This window comes from Mustela nivalis (assembly GCF_964662115.1).
Source record: "Mustela nivalis genome assembly, chromosome: 18".
Taxonomy (NCBI): Eukaryota; Metazoa; Chordata; class Mammalia; order Carnivora; family Mustelidae; genus Mustela; species Mustela nivalis.
The window spans coordinates 59,455,293-59,469,124 of NC_139037.1; the positions used below are offsets into that span (position 1 = coordinate 59,455,293).

Genomic DNA, 13,832 nt, shown 5'->3' on the forward strand with positions numbered 1-13,832 from the left:
CCCAGAGACAGATCTCATGACACCGTCCCCACTTCCCACACTGCACAGACACCTTTGCTGCACTTACAAACACCCCCCCAGTGCCCCCCCCCACACGCCACACATGTCCCAGCTCAGCGTGCGTATGCACACACACCCCCAGGCCTGCCACATACACACAGCACCCCATCAGCCACTCGTCATAGCCCCAGCAGTCACAGCCTCTCACCCCCACTCTTTGCTCTCTGAGGAACACCTCAGACTTGCCCTGGGGATTATAGAAGGGGCAGAGAGAAAGTGAAAGTCTGTCCCTGTAGCTTCCTCAGAATGTGGGTATTCTCCCCACCTGTGGGAGTGGAGGCATGGGGGACACAGGCAAGGGGCACAGAGTAGGCCTGATGTGTGTGTGGGGGTGGTGAAGGTTAAGGGTCTGATCAGGGAAATATGTGAAAGGCTAAAAACCAGAATGAGGCACAAAAAAAGATAAAGAGAAACAGAGAGACAGATTTGAGGCTGAAGAGAGACAGACACGGACAAGGAGACAGGGCCTGGGAGTAAAGGGGGACAGGAAGTCAGCTTTCCTGGCTTTCCCCAGCACCCAGAGCCTCGGCCCAATCCTGTACTCTGACCCATCCCCATCCCTCCCTGCTGTCCCTTGTTGCCATGGTAATAGGGAGGCTGAATATGCAGCAAAGAAGGCTGGGCCTGCAGACCTGGCCCGTCTCCATGGAGACTGGGGAAGGGGGGGAGCCATATCTTCGAGCCCAGGTGATTGGCCCCCAGGTCCCCTCTGCAATTCTGCCCCCTTCCTGGGAGTGTGTGTGGTGGGGGGAGGATCTGTCAACATATTGTCTCTCCCCACCCCCCACTTACACCTTGTCTGTTTCTGGCAGGGATGGGACTGGACCACAGGCAAGGGGGTTGGGGGGATAGAGATGCCTAAAGATGTTTGGATCCCAGGAGATTCTAGGTTCTCTCTCTCCCTGTTCTCCAGTTCGGCTGAGGGAGACCTCGGTCCCACCATGCGACACCCCAGATACAGGCTTGTGTCCGCCTTTATGCACTCCCACCTCAGACACAAGCCTGGTGAGACTGATGACTGTGCACCGTGCTCCCAGCGCGAGGCTCTGCGGAAGTTGGGGTGGGGAGGAGGGAAGACTTAGGAAGGTCACAGGGATGGACAGGGACAGGGGAGCTTGGTGAGGGAGACATAAGGAGAGACTTAAGAGGAGAAATGGACACAGTTCAGAACCAGGTAGAAGCAGATACAGATGGACAAAGGCAGGGAGACTGGCAAAGACAGATTAAAAAAACAAACGGAGGGAAATAAGAGCAATAGAATTACTCCGTGAAGGTGACAGAGAGCCACAGGGACAGGGAGAGCCAGGAAGAGACACATTTGGCAAACTGGGGAGACTCAGAGATAAAGACCAGTGAGATACATGGAGCAGAAACAGGGAGGGGTGGGGAGACTCGGAAATGGGGAGAGACCTCATAGATCAGCTGCATGGTATGGGGACAGAAAGCTAGAGAGACCAAAAACGTCTGCAATCATATTCTAGTCACCTCAACAGACTGAGCGTCTATCCCAAGGGCAGAGACATTGATTAAAGTCTGACCAATAGATGTGGGGCCAAAGAGTCCCTGAGACAAGCTCACCCCCACACCTGTCCCCAAGGGGCACACACAGCAAGGGCCAGAGACGCAGAAGGGGCTGAGTGGAGACTGGGGGTGCTATGTACCAGATGAGGAGGTCTCCTGGATGTGGCCTGCCTAAGCTCCGCGAAGGCAGGCGGGCCCCGCAAGGGAGATGGCAGTGTGCACCAGTCCCCACCATGCCGGTGCTGAACGGACAGTTCCCTATTCCGGCAGCCTGCCCGAGAGGAGGGCTCAGCCTCTCCACTCCCAGCCCAGTCTCACTCCCTCTGGCTTTGCTCACCGCTCCGGCCCCCTCCCCTCTCCATCTAGTCTTCGGCTTCCCATCGCTAGCCAGCTTCTGTCTCACCTCAAGCTCTGCTTCTCTCAGCACCAGTTCCCTGGGGTCTAACTTCCTTGCTTCATCTATCTCCCTGCCTGTCTCAGTCTCTTGTCCCCTTCTCCATTCTATCTCACCTAATCACGGTGTCTCCCTCTGCCTCTCCCCCTCCTTCTTGGCCCCCTCCTAGTCTCTCCCCATCTCTCTCTCCCCCACCCCTGCCCCATCTCTTCCTCGCTCTCCACCTCTCCACCTCTCCCCGTTCTACTCGGCCTCGTTATGGCTCTTGCTGTGTGACCTTCACTCGTCCTTTCTCAGCTGCAGTTTCCAGTGGAAACCTCCAGCAGAGCACGGGGGTGGGGGGGTAGAGGGGGAAGGAAGGAGGGAAGGCGGGGACAGAAAGCAGACCCACCCCCTCCCTGCCCCTCTCCCTGCGCAACCAGCCCTTCAGCCACCCCCCACCCCTATCACTGGGATTTCTCACTTCCTCTCTTGGGGGTTGGGAAGGCACACTTTCAGCAGAAACACGGGGTCACAGCCATAGACAGTTGAAGACGGCCTCACGGGCGTACATACACACACATGTTCACAATTTAAAAGTCACCAGATCACCCTGGCCCCAGCACACACTTGTCACCGTGTGGTCACACCAGGCACCGCCACACTAAGCAGTTCTCTAACCCTCCCCACCCCCCAACCCCATCTGGTTTCTTTCTGTGTCTCTGTTCCCTGGTGTCTCCGCCTCTCCAGATCCCTGCATCTTTTTCCATCTGTCTCAGGGTCTCTGTCACAGCCTCCTTCTGTCCTGAGAGAAGGTCAGTGGAGAGGGGCCAGCTGCCAGTACCTGGGCTGACCTGCTGCCTGAGGGCAGGGCCCAAGGGTAAAGAGAGTCCAGGAGTGACCATCCAGTGTGTAGTTCTCAGCAGACTCCCTGGAGAGCCCAAGCCTTTAATGCCCTCACATCCCCAGGAAATGAGACCCAGGTATCCCCAGTTTTGGGGTTTTGTTCTTTTTTTTATTCCAACAGGGACCGGGGGTGTGGCAGGGGGAGGTATGGGGGCCCAACTGACCTCCTCCCTGGGGGGGTCTCATAGAAATTCGAGGTTTCTCCCCAAAAAAAAGAGAGAAAGAGAAGAGTTGAGGGGCGCCAGGGGACACCCATCTGCCCAGAAGCCCTCCCTTCCTCCAGAAGTAGGGAGGGCTGTGTCAAGTCTTGGGGAGCTTGAGCAGTCCCAGGATGGGGCTCTCCTCGCGGACTGCTTTCCGCTTCTGGAATGGCCCCGCAGTCCCCGGCCCCTGAAGCCCTCGGTTTCTGCGCTCCTGTCCGCAGTCGGGGCGGAATGCAGGGTCCGCGGCACCCTCCGGCGAGTCCACTAGGGGGCGCAGGCAGGCTCCGGAGGCGGGCCTTGGACTTCACCGCGAGCGGAAGGCAAAATCGCAGCGTACGGAGTACCGGGGGCACAAGTCCCGTCCCTTGTCCACTGGGGAAACGGGGGCGGCCCGGGCCTGGGGTGGGCCCCGTCCCTGCAATCAGTCCGGCCGCCAGCCCGGCTCCGCCCGTGGTCACTCGTGCTCAGCCAGCTCTCGGGGGCCAGTGGGGCCTGGCCGCGGCCGGGGCGGGCTGGTGGCTTCGGCGGGGGCACCTAGGCCACGCGGGGGCGCGCCGGCCCCAGACGCCCGCAGCGCCTGGATGCGCCGACACTCCTGGCAGACGCGCACATGGGTGCAGGGCGTGGGGGCTAGGGGCCGGGCCCCGCCAGGCGGCCCCGGGTCGTCCAGGAGGCGCTGGGGGCCGCCGTGCGCGCCGCCCCCATCCCCGCCCGCGCCGGCCGAGTAGAGCTTGCCGTTGCTGAGGCGCATCTCGCGGACCGCTCGCAGCGACAGCAGGGCCCGGCTCGGGCCGCCCGGGCGCCGGCGCCGGCGGGAACGCGAAGTCTTGCGGCAAGACACCGCGTGCCGCAGCTCCTGCAGCATCTCCTGGCACACCGACACCTGTGGGCGGCGCAGGGCGGGGCGCGGGGGTCACCGTCCGACCGCCACTCCTGGACCGGCCTCCTCGTCTTCTCTCCCCCCCCCACCACCCCCAGCTCCATTCCTCTTCACCGTTCCCCTCACCTCTCCCTCTCCGCCTCTCCACCCTGTCTCTCCGCTTCCCTCGCCCCTTCTATTCTCAGGGAGTCCGCCCTCGCCTCCTATCTCGGCTCCTCTCTTTCCCTTTCTTATCACTGCTGAGTCTCTGACCACCTCCTGCTTGTTTTCCATCTTCTGCCTCTCATTCATGCTACCATTACTGCAAGACATTTACTGAGCCCCAGCTGTATGCAGAGAAAAGAAAAAACAAAACAAAAACAGATGGAAGTCCCTGCCCTCCTGGAGGGTGATTTCCAGCATGCAGAGACCAAAAAACCCAACCAAACAAAAGACCCAAAACCAAAAAAATAAAACAAAACAACCCCCCCCCCCAAACAACAACAAAGCTGTAAATCGAGGTAGCAGGTTAGGTGGTGATGAGTGCTTTGGGGAAAAATAAGACAGGGAAGAGAGGTGGGAGGTCATGCCATATCTGGAGTAGGGACGTCCAGGAACACTCATGGCAAAGAGGAGCTTCAGTGAGACTGAAAGGCAGTGTGGAGTGAGCCCTGGAGCCTGGGAGGAGGGCAAGCAGGTACCTCAGCAAGGACAGAGGTGCTGGGGAGGTGGAGGAGAACCACCAGGGTGGCTGGACTGGGGACGCAGGGGGACAGAGGGAGAAGAGGAGGTCAGAAGAGCAATGGGGCCCCTGGGCTGCTGTGAGGGTTTGGCTTTTTTCCCAGTGAGGTGGGAGGCACTGGGGAGCTTTGAGGACTGTGGTACTTTCACTATGTTGAGAACAGACTAGGAAGGCCAAGGGCAAGCCAAGGGGCAGTGGCCAAGGAGGTGAGAAGGGGCTGGATTCTGGGTATATTTTGAGGGTGGAGCCAACAGAACTGGCTGAGATCAAGAGGAGGCTGAAGGGTAATCACACTGCGGCCTGAGCAGGTGGAATGTCGGCGGTGTCTGGTGCGTGGGCAGGAGCCCTGCACTGGCCACGTGACGCTCCGTGGGCTCTCTGTCAGACATCCACAGGGAGATGTGGAGTATGGGGCCGAGTGCACAAAGCCTGGGTCCAGGGATAGGCCCCCCCGGGGGGGGGCACATGGGGGGCTTAAGGCAGGTAGCTTCTAGAGTCCTGTCCCCCAGTGTTCCCACCCTCCGGAATCCCCTCTGCCTTTGGATTGGGGCTGCTGTGTGACCAGCAGACTACAGCTGGTCAGCTGACTAGTCAGCTGACATTTTGGCCTCTGCTGGGTTCGCCCTTGGATCACTCGCTCTGGGGGAAGTCTGCTGCCACGGTGTGAGGACACCCCAGCAGCCCTACAGAGAGGTCCCCGTGGGAGGGACTGAGGCCTCCTGCCCCTGCCAGGGGAGTGTGTGTTCCTCCTGTTGGTTGCTCTGTCTCAGAATGTTCTGACATCTTAAAAACCTTGCTGGCCAGGGAGACTGGCTAGACAATTCTTAGGGATAGCAAAGGGCTGGGAGCCCACCTTTTATATGCAAACCAAGCAATCCCAATACCTCTGCAGCCCCCACCCCAGCCCCCCACCCACTTAACCTAATTCTCATACCCAGCTGCCCTAAATCACCCAGGACCAGGTACACACCACTAGAGACCACCCCTCTAGCCCAGAGCCTACTGACATTATCAACATCAGCCAGTTCTAAGCTGCTTTCCCTGCCGGCCTTGCCTTTTGTGCAGAAACCCCAGTGAAGCCTGTGGCCCAGGCTGTCCCCCAGCTCCAGCCCCTGACCAAACCAGCTCCAGCCCCTGACCTACCCCTGTGGCCCAGTGGGGTATGGCATGACCCCTCCTGGGAAATATAAGTAAATAAGAATCTTCTTTCAATGGCATTGGCCTCTCCGTGTCATCACTTAGTCACCTCCCTAAATCAAAATCCTGCAAGTGCATCGGGAGACAGTAGGCCACCTTGGAAGTGCACCCTCTGGCTCCAGGCAAGCCTTCGGCCAACAGCATGACCATGACCTCACTAGAGACCCTGGCAGCTAGAATCACTCAGCCAACCTGCTCCCAGACTTCTGACCCATAGAAACTGTAAACTGATGTTAAGCGTGCTTCTCGAAGCTGCTATGTCTTAGGGTGAGCTATGGTAATAAGTAACTAATACATGTCATCAGCACAGCGGTGGCCTCACAAACCATTTTGCTGGGTGGGATCACCAAGGGGCAGGAGAAAGCCAGAGAAGAGTCCAGGAAGGAGCCCTAGGGGCCCTGACAAAGGACTGGTCACAGAAGAAGGAGAAAAGTGAGGCATGAGCCCAGAGGAGAGGGCTTTAGGACTGTGATCAGCTATGCTGAAGCCTATCACTACTTCACATATGGTGAGGCCTGAAACTCCGGCAGTGGATCCCAGTCGTGGGATGACGAGTGGTGATGAGTGGCTTCAGTGCGGAGGTGGGGACAACAGCTGGATGGGAGCATGTTCAAGAGAGAATGCAGGAGGGGGACTGAAGTAGCAGACAGATGCACTCTTTCAAGGTTGTAAGGTTAGGAGGTTAGGGGAGAAGTGGGGTGGTGTCTGGGAGGGGAAGTGGGGTCAAGAGAAATTTCTGGAACATGGGAGAGAAGACAGCATGTTTGTATGCAGGTAGCCTTGATCCAACAGAGAGGAGGAAACTGACGATGGGGGGAGGGTACAGAGAACCACAGAGGAATGTCCTTGGCGAGAGAGGAGATGGGGGCCCAGGGGAGGGCGACTTAGTGGGAGTATGCACATTGCCTCAGAGTAACTAACCAGGTTGTGGGGAAAGCAGGCAGGTGCCCAGATGTGAAGTCTGCATGCTTTCCTTGGGCTCCTTCCGCATTTCTCAGAGAAATGGAAGCGAGGTCAGCCCAGGTGAGGAGGGGAGGGGCTGGGAGGGGAGGTGGAAGGCCACAGGAGCATGCAGGGCCAGGGGCAGGGGCAGGAGATGGAGTGTCACTGGGCAGCAGCTGAAGCCAGCCTGCCATCTTCTGGCCCCACCCACCTCTCCTTTCTCCTGGCTTCACCCCCTGCCCCTCTCCACACCCTTCTCCCTCCTTCCCCCCGCATCCTCAGCTCTGTCCCTGCAGCTTTCCCGTCTCTGGCCTTCCTCCAACTGGCTCCCCTCTCCCTTCTGTCTGCCCCCACCTCTTTTGAACCCCCTCTGCCCCAGGGGTCTCTCAGGTCATGTCCCCCACCCCCCTCCCAGTCCCTTACTGCCTCTGACATTCCTCCAGGAAGGCCACAATCTCCACGCCCCTCCACCCCGGGCACACTCCCCCCCCCACCCTCTTTGCCAACCCCCTCACCTCTTCAGACTCTGCTGACCTCCTTGTGGACCATATGAATTCCATGACCGCCACGAAGACAGCAATGATGAGACCACAGATGAGCACAACAAAAATGCCACCAATGTTCTCCATGCCCAGACCTGGGGGTAGAGGGAGAAAGCCACGGAGTCGGGGCTGTGCGGGAACGGGGGCCACAGGGCTTGGGGAATGGCACGGTATGTGGGGCCGCTGACCTTTAGCTCGATGATCCTCCTCCTTGGGGCACCGGCCCCCCTCCCACCACTTGCGCTTCAGGATCTCCAGCCGGTTGTTCTCCTGAAGCTGCAGGATGGCCAAGGTGATCTCATCCCGGAATGGGGAGCCTGGACCAGACACACAAGGGGGTGACTGGCCATTGGGGCCCTGAAATGCTGCCTACCCAAACCCCTATCATGCCCTTAGCACGGCCCTTCCTCCTGCCTCCACCACACCCCCGGGTCCTCTGTCCACCTTTGAGTCTGACCACTGCTTGCCTTGACCTCCCCTGCAAACACCCTGGGCCATGCCCCCAATACACCGCATGTCACATTTGTGACGGTCCCCTCCCTGCAGCTCTCCTCACCTCCCACCCAGGCTCTTCCTAACACAGCAGCCAGAGGGACAACTTTGGAAACTGAGTCCTAGAACTTGCCTTTCTGGTGCTCAAAATTCTCCAGTGGTCCCGATGCAGAGAGAACCCGGTCCTCCCCTCAGCCTAGAGATCCTGCGTTTACTCACCCTGCCCCCACCCCATCCTCTGGGCTTGCAACTCTGGCCACACCAGCCTCCAGGCTGTTCCTTGAGTCCTTCAGACACAATCCCACCTTAGCACTTCTGCCTGGAATGTTCCTTCCTTCACGTCACCCAGGGCTCTACTCACATGGTACCTCAAGAGATCTCTGGTCAAGTTCCAAGCACGTCCCTCCCCATCAGTTGTGACCACCCGATATGGCTTTATAAAGCCAGGTGTTTACTATCTGCCTGCTGTCTGCGCACCCCCAGCAGGAGGTGGGGGGCTCGGCAGCTCCCTGGTCTGGGATCCCAGCATGCAGCGCATGCCCAGCACACAGCAGGGCATCCGACAGTCCGCTCGTGAATGATTCTCTGCTGCATGGCTTCAGCCCCAGACCCCTTCTCTCCTCCCTACCCTCAGAGCCTCGCCTTAAGCCACTTTTAGGTCCCAAACACCTGACACATTTCCTACCCTGGACTCATTTCTTCATTTGCTACGGCAATTCTCAAGCCCCTGCCAGGGGCCAGGAACAAGGGCCGTGGGTAAGTGGAGGGATTACTATTTATCAGGCACCCTCTACACGCCGGATCCTCGGTTTAGAGGCATTAATTTGAAGCCCTCCTGATCCTGGTTATTATCAGGTGTTATTACCCCTTCTTCTGGATGGGGCACATGACATTCTTGCCCAAGGTCACGCACAGAGTCAGGGAGGGAGGTGGGATTTGAATCCAGGTCAGTGTGACTCCAGAGCCTGCCCCCCAAAGCACTGGGCTAGCCTGCTTCCCTGGCCCAGCACTTCAAGAAGCACGGACCAGCTAAGATTTGAGGTCATTGGTTATACAGCAATAGAGAACTAACGGCAGTCAGTGGCAGAGAGATGGATTTAAAAGCCAAGATGTCAAAGTTTGCTGACAAAATTGGTGGGTTTCCAGCACTGGGCCCTGGAAAAGCAGGTTCAGGTTTCTCTGGCAGATCCACCCATCCCTCCCTCAGACACCCCCACTTCCTCCCCCACCTTCCCTTCCTCCCCCCCTCCTCCATCCATCGTCTGTATTCTCAGTACCCCGTGAGCCAGGCTGTCGGTTCCAGGCAGAGAACATGGCCCATAAAACCAGGTCTTCACCCTCAAGGAGTCCTCAGGCCACAAGGGAAGGTGGCAGGTGTCATGGCCCATAAGCACTGGGGCTGCACCCAGTCTCACTGGGCTCTCCCAGAGGCCATGCAAGGCTGGAACTGACTGTTGCTAGACCCGTGTTTGCAGCCCAAGTGTGGAGGTTCGGGATGGTGGCACACAGCCAGGAGGCCATGCAAGACATGCACGACGCACCCAGACCGCTGCAGGGAGGGCATGGCCCCGGACCCCCCCCCTGCCCCGCCCCCCGCTCGTCCGGCCCTCCGGCTCCCTACCCAGCGGCATGCCGATGCCGTAGCCCTTGGTGTCGAGGAGGCCCCCGATCTGGGTGAGGTTGCAGTTGAGCCGCCGGTGGTACTCGTTCATGGTGGACTCGAGCAGGAAGGCGTAGCGGGAGTTGAGGACACGGGCAATGCCTTCCTCCGTGCTCTTGACGAACACACTGGGCTGCTTGGACTGCATGTAGTTCCACATGCGCTGGTACGTCTGGTACCGTGAGTTCTGGCCAGAGGGGGCACAAGGGGATGTCAGGGGTGGGTCTGTCCCCTCAGCCCTGTCCCCTGCCCTCTAGGAGGCTTCTCTCAACCAGAGAGTAAGCGAGGAGACCAGAGGGAGCAGAAAGAGCCAAAGGCAGAGCAGAGTGATGAGACCGTTCAAGGCCAGGTCCAAGTTATCCACACACCCACCAGCCCAGTGAGGACCCGAGGACCAAAGGCTTGGGAAGAAGGGGCCACAGTCTGTTCTCCAGCCTGTCTTCTCTCTTCCACTCCTGGGTCTGGCTTGGCCTGACACCCAGCCCTGTCTTCTCAGCATTCCCAGGCCTTACATGCAGAAGCTCAATTCCAAATTTACCCACGGCCCAGCCTGAGTCGGGAAGACCTGTGTCCCTGCCAAATAGGACAGTTTACTTCCTTCAGGCCCTGCAGGAACCTTCTGGGAAATGCCTCACCCTGCCCCAGTTACAGCCCCAAAGCTTCACAAGCCTGGGGTGGGGGGCATGCAGAGGCCAGGCTGGGGATGCCCACCCCTGCCACGACTCCCGACACCTGTCCTCCTTCTTTGATCTGAGGTCCAGACACTGCTCTACCTTTGTGCCCCACAGGCTCTCCCCAGGGCTCAGCAATTTCCCAGACCTACTTCTCTGGTCTCGCAGCTGCTCCCCAGCCTCCCAAACTGTAGCGAACGTACGTCTGACCCAGGAGGCCCTGCCCAGCCCCACCCCGGGTGGCTACGCGTGGCAGGGACAGCAAGCCCGGGTGACTCAAAGGCCCTACCTGAAAGAAGGTCATGGTGGACCCAGCATGGATCGTGCCGTACTCAATGTTGGTCTGATCGGCCAGGTCATCGGCTGACTCCACAGGCACCTCCATGCGCTGCACGGTGAGGAAGGCGGCCAGGTTGGCCGTGTAGGAGGAGATGATGATCAAGGTGAAAGCCCACCTGAGGGGTAGAGTGAACCACAGTCTGGAGCCGTGCCTGCCACCCTCCCACTGTGGCCATGTGCCCTGTCAGCAGAGCCCCTCAGTGACCTTGACATCTAGAAGGCTCCGCAACTGCTGACTCGTGGGAAGGCTGGGAGAACAGATGCTGGGGCCTGACTCTCTGGGTTTAATGTTGCTTCCAGAGAGTTCCATTTCCAGAAATAAGAGAATAAGGTACCCAGAAAAAACCCTCCCACTGTGAGTAACTAGAAAACTGGACAGACTATAGAGAACTATTTAAAGACCTAGGACAATAGGCATCACAAGACTATAATCCCTGAGGAAAAAAAAGAAAAACAATGAAGTGAGACATATCATTGCCCAGGCCGTCTGGCTGAATTTAATTTACAGGCTGCGGTGCCAGGAAGGGAAACCCAGTCTGGCAATCTCACTGAGTTGCAGACTGGAGATCAGAGAGACCAACATGGCTAGAATTTGTGGGACAGAGAATCCAAGAAGAGGGAGATGCACAGGGAGAGAAGGTTCCAGAAATCTGCTCAGAGTCCCCTTGAATCTTTGGCTGATTACCAATCTGTGTACACTTAGGGTAAAACTCCAAGAACCAGAGAAATGCTTTCAAAGACAACAATCAGGTACGCCCGGGTGGCTCAGTCGGTTAAGTGTCTGCCTTCAGTTCAGGTCATGATCTCCAAGTCTTGGGATGGAGACCCACGTAGGGCTCCCTGCTCAGTGGTGAGCCTGCTTCTCCCTCTTCCACTCACCCTGCTTGTGCTCTCACTCTCTTTCTCTCTCTGCCAAATAAATTCTTTAAAAAAAAAAAAAAAAAAGACAGACAATTCCCAGGGTTCACACAGGGCTGGGAATCCTTTGAGCTCTCTCTAGTCAGAGTAATGAGATCTCACTGAATACATGAGACATTCAGCAAAGACCCCAAAGGACAACACATTACAAACAGAGTTAAGTCAGCCCGAGAATATAAAGGCCATGCCAGAACTGCCCTCAAAGAACTGAAAAATAGGCCTGGAAAGGATCAAAATTATCCACAAGGAACTTAACTGCCTGCCAGAGAAAGTTGGAGACTCTCTAAAGTAATATATTCAACAATGTAAACAATGTAAAATTCACAATGTCTGTCATTCAGTAAAAAAATTATCAGATATGTAAATGTGCAGGGAAGGGTGCCCCTGGGTGGCACAGTGGGTTAAGCATCTGACTCTCGGTTTCACTTCAGGTCTGAGCTCAGGGTTGTCAGATCAAGGCTCACATCGGGCTCTGGGCTCACCTTGGAGTCTACTTAAGTGTCTCTCTCCCTCTCCCTTTGACCCTCCCCCTCGCTCTCAAATAAATAAATAAATCTTTAAAAAAAGGAAACAAACAAAGGTGCAGGAAACAGTGAGACAAGTCACTCAATTGAAACAGAACCAGAACTGGCAGAATGATGGAATTAGCAGATGAGGGTATTAAAAAGCTATTATGGGTATATTCAGAATTCTCAAGGATATAAAGAAAAACCGGAATGTAACTAGAGAGAAATATTTAAAAAAGGAGCAAATGGAATGTCCAGGGATTAAATATATGACATCTGAGTGGGAAATGTTACTGGAAGGGATTACATAGATCAGACACTGCACAGAAAAGAACAGAGAATTAGAAGACAGCAATAGAATCTATTCAAATTGAAGTCAGAGAGGGGGAAAAGTGACTGACAATGAGCACGAAGCTTGAGTGGCCTGTTGAATAGTACCAAGTGGTCTTTACCTATGTGATTGGAATCCCATAAGGAGAGAAAAGGAAGAGGATAGGAGGAAAAAGTATTTGAAGAAGTACTGGTCGAAGCTTTTTCAAATCTGATAAAAATTATAAACTGGCAGACACAAGACACTCAATGAAACCAAAGTAGGATAAACACACATACACATAAAACCCATCAAATCACGTTACAATCAATCACTGAAAACCAGTGATAAGGAGAATATACATTTTTTCTTTTTTAGAGAGAGAATATGTGCCAGGGGCTGGGGTGGGCTGAGGGAGAGAGAGAATATTAAGCAGGCTCTATGCTCAGCGTGGAGACTGATGCAGGGCAGTCTTACAACCATGAGATCCTGACCTAAGTCAAAATCAAGAGTCAGATGCTTAACCAACTGAGCCACTCAGGATTCCCTAAAGAATATCTTAAAAGCAGCCAGAACTCTCTTTCTCTCTCTAACACAGAAATCTTTAAAAAAAAAAAAAAAAAAGTATATAGTGGGCGCCTGGGTGGCTCAGTCTTGTAAGCATCTGATTTGACTGCGGCTCACGTTGTGATCTCAGGGTCATGAGATCGAGCCCGTCAGGCTTCCTCAGTGCAGACTCTACTTAGGATTCTCTTCTTCTGCCCCTCCCTCCTGTGCTCTCTTGTTCTCTCTCTCAAATAAATAAATCTTTTAAAAAAAAAAAAAGGTTTTAGGGGTGCCTGGGTGTCTCAGTGGTTTAAAGCCTCTGCCTTTGGCTCAGGTCATGACCCCAGGATCCTGGGATCGAACCCCGTATCGGGCTCTCTGCTTAGTGGGGAGCCTGCTTCCTCCTCTCTGCCTGCCTCTCTGCCTACTTGCGATCTCTGTCTGTCAAATAAATAAATAAATAATCTTTTAAAAAATAAAATGTTTTAAAAAGGTTTTAGTTATTTATTTAACACACAGAGAGACAGCGAGAGAGGGAATTAAAGCAGGGGAAGTGGGAGAGAGAGAAGCAGGCTTCCCACTGAGCCGGGAGCCTGATGCGGGGCTCCATCCCAGGGCCCTAAGATCATGACCTGAGCTAAAGGCAGACGGTTAATGACTGAGCCACCCAGGTGCCCCTCAAATAAATAAATCTTTAAGAAAAGAAGTGGGGTGCCTGAGTGGCTGTCAGTTAAGCATCTACCTTCGGCTCAGGTCATAACCCAAGTTTCTGGGATCGAGCTCCACATCAGACTCTCTGCTCAGAAGGGACTCTGCTTCTCCCTCTCCCTCTGCCTGCCTCTCTGCCTACTTGTGCCTCTATCTGTCAAATAAATAAATAAAATCTTATAAAGAAAATATATATATATTTTTAAAAAGCAGCCAGAAGGGATGAAAGCGTACATGAAGAATCAAAATTAAGAGTGACAACACACTTCTTATCAGAGTCAGGAGACCATGCAACAATGTGCTGAAAGGGAAAAACAACCTGTCAATCTTATATTCT

The 13,832-nt window shown here is 55.3% G+C and overlaps 1 protein-coding gene across 4 annotated transcripts in view; it reads right to left on the minus strand.

Moving 5' to 3' along the window:
- Positions 1-2,947: 2,947 nt before the first annotated feature.
- Positions 2,948-13,832, minus strand: part of GRIK5 (glutamate ionotropic receptor kainate type subunit 5) — a 51,973-nt gene continuing 41,088 nt past the window's right edge. For all 4 annotated transcript variants that reach the window (XM_082710863.1, XM_082710864.1, XM_082710862.1 and 1 more), the window contains 5 exons: positions 10,458-10,623; positions 9,459-9,684; positions 7,534-7,662; positions 7,319-7,440; positions 2,948-3,946 (listed from right to left, as the gene is read on the minus strand). In XM_082710863.1, the coding sequence (XP_082566989.1) occupies positions 3,518-3,946; positions 7,319-7,440; positions 7,534-7,662; positions 9,459-9,684; positions 10,458-10,623 (1,072 nt within the window). In that variant the 3' untranslated portion in view covers positions 2,948-3,517. The remainder of the gene's footprint in view (positions 3,947-7,318; positions 7,441-7,533; positions 7,663-9,458; positions 9,685-10,457; positions 10,624-13,832) is intronic.